The 14337-nt window shown below is 38.9% G+C and overlaps 1 protein-coding gene across 1 annotated transcript; it reads right to left on the bottom strand.

Moving 5' to 3' along the window:
* Nucleotides 1-586: 586 nt before the first annotated feature.
* On the bottom strand, nucleotides 587-8984 carry dus1l (dihydrouridine synthase 1-like (S. cerevisiae)). Its single transcript, XM_044332225.1, has 14 exons — nucleotides 8878-8984; nucleotides 7763-8008; nucleotides 7491-7599; nucleotides 7303-7353; nucleotides 6943-7055; nucleotides 6711-6793; nucleotides 6393-6496; nucleotides 6067-6214; nucleotides 5229-5325; nucleotides 4907-4995; nucleotides 4087-4256; nucleotides 3973-4010; nucleotides 3646-3721; nucleotides 587-2340 (listed from the first exon to the last, which is right to left on the bottom strand). Exons 2-14 carry the CDS (start codon nucleotides 7997-7999, stop codon nucleotides 2165-2167), a joined length of 1491 nt encoding a protein of 496 aa, XP_044188160.1. The 5' UTR covers nucleotides 8000-8008; nucleotides 8878-8984; the 3' UTR covers nucleotides 587-2164.
* Nucleotides 8985-14337: the final 5353 nt, after the last annotated feature.

The raw sequence follows: 14337 nt of genomic DNA, 5'->3' as shown, positions 1-14337 counted from the left end.
AAGACAAAACAAAATTAATTAATAATCAAACCAGAAACAAAACACTTGACATTAAGTTTTGCACAGTGTGTCACAATAGATTTCACTGCAGGAGCAACACTTAACCAAAACTGCAAACAAGCAGAAACCTGAATCATCAGTCAACTCGCTGATAGTTCATGTTTCACTTCAGAAGGCACTGCTAGATAAGATAAGCATCCTGACTCGTTGCATGCTGCTGATGCTTAACTACATTGTTGGTGATACTCGCCTTCCATCAGTCAACATTTGACATGCTGATGAAACTGTTTTTATCTGCCTAATTCATAAATGCTGTAATTATTTATCCACAGCAAACATCATCAGCAACAAGAGGAACTTGAACGTGAGGATTTTTTATTTATATGTATGTATTTATTTATTTATTTACTCTCAAAGTTAGAACAGTTTTGGTATCAGTGCTTTTTGGACTAGTTTGACGTAGGCGGGGCTCAGCTGAAAAAAAGTGATGTCACATACTGTGCGCCAATCAGGATTTAACAATTTCTGGATTTCAACTGTTGTTTGCTTGTGTTGCCAGGTTTCTGAGTGTTACATTTGTCATGAATAATACCTAAAGGTGACTTTTTACAAAATTGAACTCCTTTATTATTATGTCATGATTATTTAATGTCATAAAAAAATTACTTGAAACCAAGTTTTCAGGGCCTTTAAGTGAGATGAGACAATAAATAACTTTTCTGTGTTCAGTTGAAAAATATGACATTTTCAGGCTAGCTTAGCAAAAGGCTACTACAGGAAAGAGCTAGCCTCCACCAAAAGTTTTTTAAAAAAATCCTCCAAAGCTTGCTTGTTCTGTTTTTTACATGTTGTCTTATTAGCAAACAAGCTAGTCACCAAACATCCAAAAGTCATGTGTCACAATATGTAATTTTTCACTTCTGATACAGTGAGTAAAGGTTTTTGGAGTTTCATTTATTTCCACTTTTGATAAGAGTTGCGCTAGCTTCCAAACTTCGTGCTAAGCTAGGCTAAACACTTACACAGATGACTTTGATATTGAGCTGCTTAGATGACTGTAGGATGGTAAAGAAGTACCTTTCCCAAAATGTTGTGGTATGACTTTTTACACTGTATGCACAATTACACAGGTAGCACCTTTAAATGCATCTCTTTGGACCATGTAGTCACTGGGCATGTCTTAGACAACAGCAGATGGAGCACCACTTTAATCCTTCTCTCCCCCTTTTTCCCCTTATGAGCTTGAGTTCATATCTGAATAGGCAGTGGTATTTCTCATCAAAAGGCACAAACATGAGACAATGTACTACAGGCAAACTTTTACCAAAAATAAATAGTTCAACTAATGAGTTGAAAATGCAACTACACTCATGAACTTAAATGAAAGAAATAAAATCTGTGAAGACAGGGTTTTTCTCCATCAATCGGAATCTTTTAACTTTGGTGGCTCAGTAACAACTTTGCCCCAAAATTCATCCTCCCAATAAAATCTTTGTCTTAAAAATAAAAGATGAGGAAACTTCCCAACTGTCCCATCAAAAAAAAAAAAATCCCAAATTGATCATTCTCTAGGAAATCTACATCACATAAAAAAATATGGTTTTGGTCTGCTGTCCATCCATATTACATCATCAGTCCCGTACAGACAGACACTTATCACTGAGGTTACCTAGCAGCAGCTGTGTTGTGAGTATACTGTACATCCTCATTAATCATGGCCACCTCTACTTAACACATGAATCTGGTTACCTGCTTCCATGACGCTTAATTACCCTCTGAGTACATCTCACTATTGGCTGAATAAACACATCAGCTTGCCCACTAATGTCTTCAGCAGCAGCAAAATAAACCAAAGTAGCCCCACACAGCAGCCTTGTTGCACTGATCTGTACTATAGTGAACATCTGGACTGAACTGTTCTTCAATGGGTAACACAACATAATGAAGATGGCTGAAATGTTAGTGGCACAAGAATATTGTGTGAACCTACTTTAATTTTTGATATCAAAATGTCTCTAGGATGTTTTAATATGAGATGATCCCCAGGTGTCTATCAGAGAGTCTAATCAGAGAAGTGGCCTTAACTGAGTTAGTCATAACCAGTGACAGCTCAGAGTCATATTGAGAGTTTGGTTTGTGCATGTAGAGATAGTCATTGTCCTGCTCATAGTGGCAGCTGTGCCTTTGACTGCTCCTGCAGCTCTGTGAGTGGATCTGAGAGAGGCCGAGGAGAGCTGCAGCTTCTCTCCGTCTCTGTGCCCTCCTTCCTCTCGTCCTCCTTCTTCTCATCCTCCTCAGCTTTCCGCTTCTCTGCCTTGGTCTTGAACCTCAGTCCGTGGCCTGTCAACCACAGCAAATAAAGACTATTTCAATATCAATCGGTTTTATTTTTTTTTATAAATAATGACAAAGCCCCATTTGTACTGGATTTATGTCTCTAGGGGAGGGGTTATTTTGACTTACCTGCCTTGGTCAGTGATTTTAATCCAGTCCTTTTCACTCCTGAAATGACCTACTGTTTTTCAGCAAACTCATTGATCCTCCTGTAATTTGAATCCCGTCTGAAGTGATATATCTTAAAGTGGACCTCTGAGTTTTTTCCATGGGAAGAGCTGTTTTTTTTTTACCAGGTCGGTGCGAAATTTGACTTTGGTGTGAAAATGAAGGAAGTCAAAACTGTTTGTGCAGATTTGGAAGATGGAAACATACTAATACCAACATACAGGGTTAGTTAAGAGCCAATATAGTGACAGAAAAAAATTAACTATCAGAGAGCAAAATCCCATTAAAGCTCACATGGGTCATTGTAATGTAGATACAGGTATTTCTTTTGAGCTCTGGTTTTACACCACATTTGTTTACATTTTGGCAAATTGGCTCCAAGTATGCTGAATTAGCTATTAGCAATTCATGTTTACAATGTGTCCATGGATGTACAGACAACTATCACTTGATTACTTTGATACTGAAGAAACTTAAAAATGTGATGATTCTCAGTCAAATTCTGAAGCCTCTTTTTTCTCTGATTTCTATAGATAATGATATCCTCAGAAAGTGTAAGTCACAGCAAATCATATCACATGTGTTCCATGTCTGTGTGTTCACATTTGACTGTGAAGGAGGACGATTTTTGACTCAAACGGCATCTTTGCCTCACCTTCAAATCTCCAGTGCCCCCCTGTGGAGGCTTTTGGCTTTGTCCTGCTGAATGTCCATGTCTATGTCTATTACAGACCATATCCTGTCATTTTCCCCATGGTTAAATCATCGAGGAGCACAGAGAGTATTTCATCCAGTCTCAATGGGGTTTTAGTCCCACCAACAGTCAAAAAAAGTCCAATTTACAACGATATAAAACAGAGAAAAGCAGCACATTTTCACAACTGAGAAGATGGAAACCGCAAATGTTTGGTACCTTTACTTGATAAATGACTTAAACTGAACAGTCACTGATTCATTTTCTGATGATCGACTAACCAGTGAATTATTTCCGTACTGGTCATCTTGTTATTGTTTTGAGAATATCTGTTTAACTGCAGTTGATGAGAACACACAGGTTTGCAGCACTCATCTGCAGATTTTGCTGAGACTGTTATTTGTTGTGTGTGTGTGTGTGTGTGTGTATGTGTGTGTGTGTGTACTGACTTGGACAGTCTGCCACCTCCTTGTAAGCCTTCTTCTTACAGCAGCCTCGACACAGGTTGAAGACACACTTGTTTCCCTGCAGTGAAAAATAAAACTTGGTTTAGTGATAGAACACATGCAGTTAATATATATTGTTTCTTTGTAAAAGTTGGGACAAAACATAATACAACATATACAGAGTGTCATGCATAGATGCCTTTACAAGAGGACATGTCGTCATTTTTACACAAAGAGTTGATTTAAACTTTGAGACGCTAGCGGGGGACCACTACTAATCAAATGAAATGCATAAAGACACTGTGTTGGTTGATTATACTGTCTGCTTACCTTTGGGTTCCCACACTGCTCACATTTGATGTACTTGGCTGCAGGAAGAAAGAAGAGTGATTGTCAGATTCTGCTTGTATGTTTCAAAGGAGGAACTCGGCTGGATAAACTCACGTTTCTGCTCAGGACAGAAGTTCTTGTTGGGGTTGCGGGATCTCTTCTTCTGCTTGTTTTTGGAGAGTGTGTCAGCTGTCCCATCGGAGTCCTCCAGTGCCCTCTTCTGACACACCGTCTTCTTCACCTCTGAACCCTGGCTGTTACCGTTGGCAACCGGGTCCTTTGGCCTGTAAGGCGTGTAATCAGTCCACAGTAAGAGGCTGTTTACGCTTGGTTTAAAATGCGTTTCGGTGAGTTCACACCTGTGTCTATCATGCGTCTCCAAGGTGTCCAGCTGACCACTCGTGTTCAGACTTTGTTACTGCCTACGTCACTTCCACTAGAAGATCAAAGGGCCCGGCGCGCAGTTATTACATCAATCTGTCACCAGACAAGCACTAGATTTGTTTCACACGGGCTAGCTAAGAAGACAAAAATGTTCCAACTGTTGAGATTGACAGTAGAAAGTCATTTCGAGTTGGCACGCTGTCACCAAAACAACCACCACGTCCTGCATTGATGACAGATTTTCCTGTTATGTCCTTGTCAGGAAAGCATCAGGATGCATTAGCGTTTACACAATAAAAGATATGTGGTCAAATGCGTCCCAGACCACCTCAGCAAGCAGTTTGAGTGATCGGATCACAATGTGTCTTGATGTTCATTTACACTAGTATTTATCGTGTAAACAAGGTCTAAGAGACACTCAGCTGCACCTCCCTATCTAAGCTTGTTTACTATGGAGTCGATGTCTCCTACGCAGATCAGTGATAACTGTATGAAGCTCTCTCTGTGAAACAATTATAGACAATAAAAACAAGAGAGGGTGGTGACTCACGCTGGTCTGACGTACGGCTGGCAGATCCAGTGGGGGAAGGACAGACTGCTCTCCTTCTCTTCCACATCCTTTCCTTTAGCTATCTCCTCCTGTAGGGAGACACATACAGCGATTGGTGTAGAAGACCATCTATACCAGTCCTCCTTCATCCTGCATGTATAAGTACACCTGCTGTTTCTGATCTGGTTCTGGAGATTTTAAAGTCTCCCTGCTTTTTGTTTTAACCCTCTCCCTCTCTCTGGTGCTGCTGAGCACTTTGCTACAGAGCGACAAATTCACTGTTTCCACTTCCTCGCTCATGCATTTTTAAAACCGCTGTTACCTGACAGCGCAGCCGCAGCTGCTTGCTGATATCCGCCAGAGCCTCAAGGGTCTTCACCTTGGCCAACTCCTCCCTCAGGTCCTGGTGGATCTGTAGCCTAACACACACATCACAAGGCTGCAGATCAATATTCAGATTCAGAGCTATAAACACTTTGCCTTTTGACATGTTGAATGACCTAGTTTTCTAACATAACCCCTTCAATAGCATGCCAACATTTACTAATTAGCACTAAACACAAAGCTGAGGCTGATGGGAATCATAATCCAAAGTATTGGACAGATAGAAATTTTGACCTGATGATGGCACTAGAGGTTAAGGGATCATCAAAGTCATTACCTTTCATCCTGAGGGAGACGTGTGTGTCTGTACCAAACTTAATAGCAATCTATCTGATAGCTGTTGAGATATTTCAGTCTGGACCAAAGTGGTGAACATGGCAAAACAAAACAAACTAGGTTTATTCCAACTATATTAAATACATGTTGCAGCTTTCTAGTCTTTCTAGTCAAGTTCTACCAAAGGTCCACTGGTCCTAAATGATTATCGTACTGGTCCCAACACACAGTAGATATTATTTGGATGGAGTCTGGTCTCTGCATTACAGAGTGAGCCTGTTACATTATGAGTGCTACATCATGGGTTGGTTGTTGTGAGTTTCCTAAGCTGTGTTTAAAGTTATCTTTTAGAATTAGTCAGTCCTAAAATAGTTTCATCAGCCCAGTCTGGGTTACAGGAGTTTGTGACGGCTCCTGTAATGCGTTTTGCTGTGAAAGAGGAAATAAATATTCGGGCCAGTAAGGTAAATGTATATGTACACAGAGGGAGACAGACATACGTGTGGTGCCAGAGCTTGAACAGGTGGGCTCGTACGTAGGACAGGCTGCAGGGGGGGTGCTGCTTAACCACCTCTAAATACTCCTCAGCCATCTCCCACACCGGGGGGCTGCGTCCTTCAAACAGTGCAGGGTTATGGAGGTTCCCCTCTAAAAACAACACAAAAATGTACAGAGAATACATTTAAGAGCAATGCATACCCTGAGCATAAACACACATTTTGAATCATTGTTATTTATTGTCTTTTAACACCAATTAGTTTAAAAAAATGTCTGAAAGGAACACAGCTTGTTACAAAATGAGACCTCGTGGATACATGTTCCAAACCTGCACTCATAACTCCCTGCACTCCTGTCTCCTGAATGCAGCGCTCCACATCACTCAGGTGCTGAATGTTGCCATTAGCAAACACGGGAATATTTATTGCCTTCCTGTAACAAAAACACACATCAGGTATTAAAAATATGTTTTCAAGTATGAGGCAAATGTTAAGCACTTCCAGTCATTTGATTTTATTTTAACATATTGCATAAAAAAGCAGTAGATTAATAGTTTTGGACAATTGGAAGGGTTAGATAAATCTGTTTATGCTCTGCTTGAACTTAGGTACACGTGGAGGATTAAAACAAAGTGAGGGTAACTCACCGTACGGCCTTGATGTGTTCCCAGCTAGCGATACCAGTCATTGCTCCTTTCTGGTCTTTGGTTCTGCCATGCACAGTCAGCAGCTGGGAGACAGATGGAGGATCAACAAAGCCACATTTTTAAATCCTTTCCTCATAGCTAAATTTACAGACGAATACAAACATTCTGACATATTTCTCATTGTTTAGAGGACAGTGAATCAATCTGTTAAAAAAAAAAAAAAGAAGCATACCTGACATCCAGCTTTCTCCAGCATCTGCGCGTAGCGGACTGTCTTTTCAATATCCTTGAACACACGGATCTTACATGTGATGGGCACCGACAGCTTTTCGTTGGCTACCTTCACTGTAAAATAAGAGGAGAATTTTAGGTGTTTCAGGCTCAAGTGGCACACTGATGCAAGAAATGTGACTTTTTTTTTTTTTACAATTTGCAGGTTTTAGAATTTACATTTGATCTTACATCATCCCTGAGTCCAACACTTACTTCCTGAGATCATGACTTGTCATCATAACAGACAGGAAATAGTGAAATTTCTTTTGTTAATGTGTTTACTGAACCAAAAATATTACAGATTTAAACACAAACTTACCCATTTTCTCTAATAGCTCCCATTCGTCTTGTAGGAAAACTCCATAGTGGCCTTAAAAACAAGCAGTAAGACAGGTTAGTCTTCCTTTCACTCTGGCATATTGAAGATTAGTGTATTTTCTGAGACAACCAGAGGGAGTCATCAAAATCAGACACTGAGGGGTTCATGTCTGTAGGAAGTGTGTGTACCTCTTTTAGCAATCATCTGTGGACAGCCCAGGTTGAGGTCGATGGCGTCGCAGTAGTCCTGAGCCAGCAGAGCCGCCTTAATGAACACCTCCGGATCATTGGCACAAAACTGACAGAGATGCAACACTGTGTTTAACATCAATACTATCAGCACAGAGTGAGGAAATATATATGTTACATGAATCGCCTTATGATAAGCCTGTGATGACAAAACAATTGCATATAAAAACCAGCTCTTCAGTCTCTCATCAGTAACAATCAGTGATCCTCACCTGTGTGATGAGAGGTCTGTCCTCCTCACAAACCTCATTGTACAGGTTTTCTCTCCTGTAGTTGGCGTCACGAACAAACACCTGAGCGTGCAGCATGGGGGTGTAGCAGAGGTGAGCACCGTGCCGACGACTCAGCAGGCGCCAGGCCAGCTCGCTCTGGTCCACCATGGGTGCCACCACATAGGTTGCCTCCTTCAGGGTCTTCCTCCAGAACTCAAAGCCCTGGAGCTTGGCCATTACAGGTGACTTCACCGGACCGGGAAGGACAAAAAATGATTAAAGACGCTGCAAAAAGCTGAACAAACACAGACTTCACCGACTAAGCCGGGCTTTCAGCAGGTATCCGAGGAAACAGCTGACAAAAGAACAAAGCGACTCTACCTGAAGAACCAAACTAAAGAGGCAAAGATGACAATATGGCTAAAACAGATAATGAAAGGTGATAAACTACAAGTGGAGAAAATAAGAAAGGTTTGAAAGGTGATATATAAATGAAGTTGAATTGATGATTGATTGATTCTGGAGTGTTGTACTGTTGCTCTCTGCTCTTTACAACCCTTCTCTCCAGCTTTTAACTTATCATTCGTTACAAAGACTTAAGTTTGTTAGTTTCAAACCAGCAGTCAACACTTGAACTCTGAGTTACCGACAAGAGGCTGATACTGTTTAACACTGAGCTAAATGTGACTTGTTTGTGCACAGACAAGAGTCAGCTGTACCTGAGTGAGATGTTTTGGGCTTAAAACACTGAACTAGGATGTAGTTAAACTAGCTATTAGACATTAAAATGTTGCTGCTTAGCCACATTTTCACGTTTGTAACAGCAACTAATATTTTATAGGTTTCAAGCGTTTTCGTGTTTTACTCTCTTACATTGTCTGCCTCGATAGTTATTAGCATTTACTACTAACTAGTTATCTCTTTCTGTGCTGTAACTGTTAAGAGTCAGTTAGCTGGCAAAGCTAAGTGTGCTCAGTTGACATTAAGTTACACAACTATAACGAGTTTTGACAGGAAATGTAGCACATTTTAGTCTCTCTGGGTGCATCATGCACTGCTCTGCTCATGTACTAACTGTACTTATCAATAAATACTTAGATAGTTTGTTGTTTCACCTGTATTACTGTGAGATTTGGAGAGTATTCCTGGCGCAGCACTTTCCAACAATGTGTAACAGTGAAACAGCACCGGTGCGACACTTTGCTATTTCCGCTCTTCTTCTTCTTGATAATGGTTGGTGTTTATCTCATTTGGTGTAATATCGCCCCCTTCTGATGTGGTGCAAAAGTACTCAGACTCTTTTCAAGTCTGTCTTAAAACTAAAACAAGAGTCAGGTGCTCAAGTGAACATTGAAACATGTTTTTCTTTCTGTAGTCATTCATTCTGTTCATACTGACCATTAGAGGATCCCTTCATAATTACCATGTAGGTGATGGGGGCCAAAAGCTACAGTCCACCTGTAAAAGTAATGAAAGACCAAAGGATTGGCTTATCATTTTAATATACAAATGTGAAGAGAGATCATTACATTTTCTCTGTAACTCTGTGTGCTTTTGGACAGACATGTTCTTTTGTTATTGTTGAGAGGCCTCACTAGCCTTCTCCATCCGGTTTCATGCCCAAGAAGGTAATACTCTGGGTTTGGTATAAGCAGAATACATCAAGGGGTCAAGAGCCACATCTGGTTTGGGGTTCTCTGGGTTCCTATGTCTTAAGAATGTACAACTCCATATGTGTGACATGCATGAGGTGCATGCCTGACCAGATCATATAACATCTCATGGCCTTATACCAATTGGTTGAAAGTGTTTAAGACAATATACGTTGACCAATCACAGATCATTTCTTTGTTCCTCTCCAACTATAAAAGATTAGGTTTGCTTTTTGTTCGGAGAGAAGAAATCATTGTGTGTTCTGTCTCCTTATTGTACAATAATAATTTTTAATCTTCAATCCAGCAGTGTTTTGTGTATTATTTCATACGTGTGTTTAGTTTTTTCAGACAATTTCCATTTTTTAAATGTATTTAAAAGCTAATTTGAAACTTCAGCGTCCAAATGAGTCAAATCAAGTTTATATCTTTCAAGGTTACAGTCTTTTTAGTGCCAAAGTTCCTCTTTTTGTGACTATACTTCCACCACAGCTCAACAGGGAAACACTGTCCAAGGAAACACAAAGAGGGAATTTGATGCTAAAAAGAAATGTGGCAGATATCCACTTGATATGACTAACTCAGACTGATGAAGCCTCATATAAGCTTCACATCAACTTTTAAATGCATTTTTTCACAAAATAACTGTGTGGACACACTGTGGATTTTGTTCCCCATCACTTACATTGAAGCACATTTAAAGGGGATCTTTTAATATCCAATATGAACAGGAGGAATGAATACAGTGAGGAAAACCTCTTTTACTGTTCATATGGACACCTGACTGTTGTTTTAAGACACACTTGAAAAATTGTTAATGTATTCTTTAATTCAAAGTAACAATTATTGCATGTACGGTGCAACAACAACCACTTGAAGCTCAATATCAGTAAGACCAAGGAGTTGGTGGTAGACCTTCGTAGAAGCAGGAAGTCCCCAGCCCCTGTCATCATCCTGGGAGAGGAAGTAGGGATTGTAGACTCATACAGGTGCCTTTGGGTACAAATCAAAAATAACCTGGACTGGTCAAACAACAAAGATGCTCTCTTCACGAAAGGGCAGTGCAGACAGTTCATCCTCAAGAAGCTGTGTTCCTTTAAAGTGCGCATCAAGCTATTGTATCAGCAGAATTCTAGTGTTTGGTTGAGGTGGAGCTAATTTAACTACTTTGGTAGAGTCTATAACATTTCATCTTATTTTATAACTAGGCATACATGATTAGAAATGTTTTGTGTGACAAATCTTCATTTTCAAAGTAACTAATAAAATGTACATTATTTTACCCTGAAACATAATGTAGAAGTATAAAGTAGCATCACATGGAAATATCCAAGTAAAGTTTATAAACTGTACCTAATTACAGTACGCAAGTATGCGCTTGGTTACATTCCACCTTTTAATAATAATTGCCTACTTAATGTAACCTACATGGATTACGGGGCTACAAAACCCATATGTGATTTAGAGATGTAATTACATGTTGTTCCCACAAGGGGCGCATATACATTGTACGCCTGTTGTGTTGAGGGAGCGACGTACCCACTCTGTTTTACCGCAGCAGCACTCCCAAACACAGCAGGCATGTGAGCGTGTAAACAACAGGAAAAGCGAGCATTTCTTGGTATGAAACTCCGCAAAATAGTCATAAAAGTCCATAAATGTCCATGTAACAATGCTAATAAGTTGCTCTTTTAACAGAAGTCCAACTGTGAGCGAGAGGGAAACAACTTCTGTCAAGTTATTAATGTTGAGAACCTCCGGTGAGTTGCCATGTCGTCTTCTAGTCTGTTGTTGTTTACCACTGTGAAGGGAAGCTGCAGCAAACTTACTGTTGAGTCAAGATACTTTTCATAAAAACCAACCGGTGATTGTAAAAATGTGGTCTAATGTTTATTACATGCTTTGGTGCAACTGTATCATTGTATTTATAGTCTGAAAAGATCGCTAGCTGTTAATCGCTAGTCGCTAGCTGCTAACGGCTAAGCTAGTCGCTAAGCTAATCGCTAGCTCTGGCTAATGGAGCTATTGACACCGTGTTCGTTCTCTTTATACATCCATGGTCAAAACTCCAAAGGACAATTGCACTGTTTTCTAATATGTTTTAATGGGAATTGTGCACTTTAATGTTTTAAATGCCATTAAATGGTAATTTAACCGATTTTGGTTGCTAGATATACATGTTAAGTGAATCATAAAGGATAATTTAGTTCATTTTCTTGATTAAGTCACCAGTACATTAAAATGGTGCATAGAAATGTAACAATACAGCAAATAATTTGGGTAAATGTTAAAATATTAATTGTTTTGACATAAGAAATTCATAATAAGCAGCCTGTTACTTTAAGTATACAAATGTTAATGTGACAGAGGGAAAATTCATTGTAAATAATTTATTGTTAAAGTTAAAAAGACATCTGTTTTAAAGAAATTCATGGTAAATTGTTCATGTTAAAATTACCAGTTGTTAAAATATGGTCATTGTAGTACAAGTATATCCTTAATTGTTGGTTATATGATATATGATATTCTGAGGGAGAAAATAACTTAATGAGATCTCATCTTTGACACATAAAGAGAACTGAATAACTTATTTTCCTGCACTATCTGTGTAGGTTGGTTTTTTGTGACCAGATAGAATCAAAGATGGCGAGCCCAGCTCATGACCCTGTGGCCGGTTGGAGAAACAGTGTTGGCCAGACTGTAGGAACTGCCCACAGAGGACATGTGATTTAAAGTGATACCCATTTTCATTGGGTTACAGATAAGACACACATTAATTATCCTACCCGGGTAGTAGTGATAGTAGTGACATTAGACGTTTGGAATGGATACAAAACAACTTTGAACTGAACTCTTGAGCTCTTTGATCAGAAGGACTCCCCAAATTAATTAAAGGGACATTTAGTGAACTAAAGAACATTTCATTGGAGGTTTTCCACCTCCATATAGGACTATTTCTGTTTATTTTCTGATTTGATTGATTAATTTTTTATTTTCCATTCTTTAAAACTTAAAGTCTTGCATATTATCGTGTATGAGCCGAGGCAATAAATTGTCACTGTTCAACCATACAATAATTCATTCCCTGAATTATTCAAGACAACTGTTCATCGGACCTAGTTAGATGTTAGCGTCTTACTACTACTGTTGGTTAGCACTGAAGATGCTACATGAACAAATTTTGCTTCAAACATTATTACATGTTTCACAAAGATGTGTTTGAAACAGTGTTTGCCTGTTCACTTAATGGGTTCAATCACTGAAATATATTCTGCTATGTGTTGTGTTTACAGTGCTTGTTTGCTCCGATGTCTTTATTCACCATCATCTTTTTCATAATAATTGTTAAAGTAATTATGCAAACAAACAAATAACTGAAAACTAATTGGAGATTTTAACAGGAATATAGGCCTCATATTGTGTATTTAATGGTGTCAAATTCACACAACCAGCTCATACCCCAAATGGGTTGCTAATATCGCTCATAAGATACATAAGCTGACTTGGTTTATGATGACATTTGTACAAAAGACAATTAGACAGTTGGGTTGAGCTGGATTTTATTCTCTCAGAATAAATATGTATTTTCACACAATGGATACAGAATCTTGTAACACAAAAATTAACGTTTGAAATGAAAGTCCAGTTCAGTCGGTGTTGACGGATGAGAGGTGAGTGAAAGTGTTTTAACAAGGCATTGCTCCATTTTTACAGTAATGGTAACATGAAATGTAACCTTCTGGAAATAAATCCAACATATTGTTAAAGCAGCAGCATGGCTTGTGTGTACACTAGGCTCAGAGGTGAGGTTTTCTTAACTCCTGCAGCTTACTCACACATAGATTCAAATCACAGTGAGTTGTGTTTTTCTAGGAGAAAACTAAATAAAAGAGCAAAAATAATGAGGTAAATACATTGTCTTTTATGAAAGCACAATGATCTGTAACATCTAAAAATCAAATATCAAATATTTTTATATTTAATGACCAGTCATATAAAAGCATTAAAAAAATAAAATAAACTTTTTAGTAAGCAGTTATTGCAGGTGGATTGTTAAAGAAACTCACCATTGTTTTGGTAGACTGTCCTGCTGACCAGAGTACCTGTTAACTGATAAAATCATGGCTCTTTTCTAAACTGGGTGACACTCCACTTGAAGTCCCACACACTGTTCTTCACTGTCAAATACATCCGTCACCATGGATACTAATAGATGCATTGCTCACCCAGCTGCTGTGTTATGTGCTGTGTCCCTGCAAATGCACCACCAGTAACTGACTATTTTAGGGATGAAGTGATATTTTCTCTTTTTATTTTAACTTTCCTATGCTTTCTCATTTTTTAAGTCTACAATGAAAAGGCAGTAACAGGAAAATATAGCAGAGATTTATGTGTTTGACCTAAATAATATGAATGAAGCAGCAGGACAGAACTTAAATGTGTCTGTTTTCTTTTTTCTTTTCAAGCTATGACTTAAAGGAATACTCAAAGAGATTGAATTGATGTTTTCATCTAATTCTTACAAAAATAGCAAATCACAAAATGTGAGATTTGTGAAATGCTTGGAGCCCACTATTGAACACATTGTGTGCTCCAGTCTCAGTATAGAGTATTCCTGTAAGTAAATGCTATTAGCAATAGTGGGCTCCATGCAAACATTTAAGGCAGCAATATTTTTTATTTGTTGACATGGTCACAAACATTTGCTAATTTACTCATCCAGCAGACACAGAGCAACATTAACATTCATTTAAAGTCATTTTTGGAATGAATGTACAAGGAATGAAGGTACAATATTCACTCTCCTTGCTGTGTTTTTGGTCTCACCAGCTCCTGAAGGAAATATCTGGCTCTGCAGCTGCTAAATGCTCCACTATGTTCACCAGCTAGTCCCTAAGTGTGTCCATTTGCTGTTTGGTGCTG

The sequence above is a fragment of the Thunnus albacares genome, chromosome 17 (genome assembly GCF_914725855.1).
Source record: "Thunnus albacares chromosome 17, fThuAlb1.1, whole genome shotgun sequence".
In the NCBI taxonomy this organism is placed as follows: domain Eukaryota; kingdom Metazoa; phylum Chordata; class Actinopteri; order Scombriformes; family Scombridae; genus Thunnus; species Thunnus albacares.
This window is presented reverse-complemented; position numbering and strand designations above follow the sequence as displayed.

Excerpts from the sequence above, each read along its gene's own strand:
- dus1l (XM_044332225.1), bottom strand. The coding sequence starts at position 7,999 with ATGGCCAAGCTCCAGGGCTTTGAGTTCTGGAGGAAGACCCTGAAGGAG. Across the intron at positions 6,215-6,392 it reads GCAGGGAGTTATGAGTGCAG|AGGGGAACCTCCATAACCCT; the intron begins GTTTGGAACATG and ends TGTTGTTTTTAG. Across the intron at positions 4,257-4,906 it reads CAGCCGTACGTCAGACCAGC|GCCAAAGGACCCGGTTGCCA; the intron begins GTGAGTCACCAC and ends CACGCCTTACAG.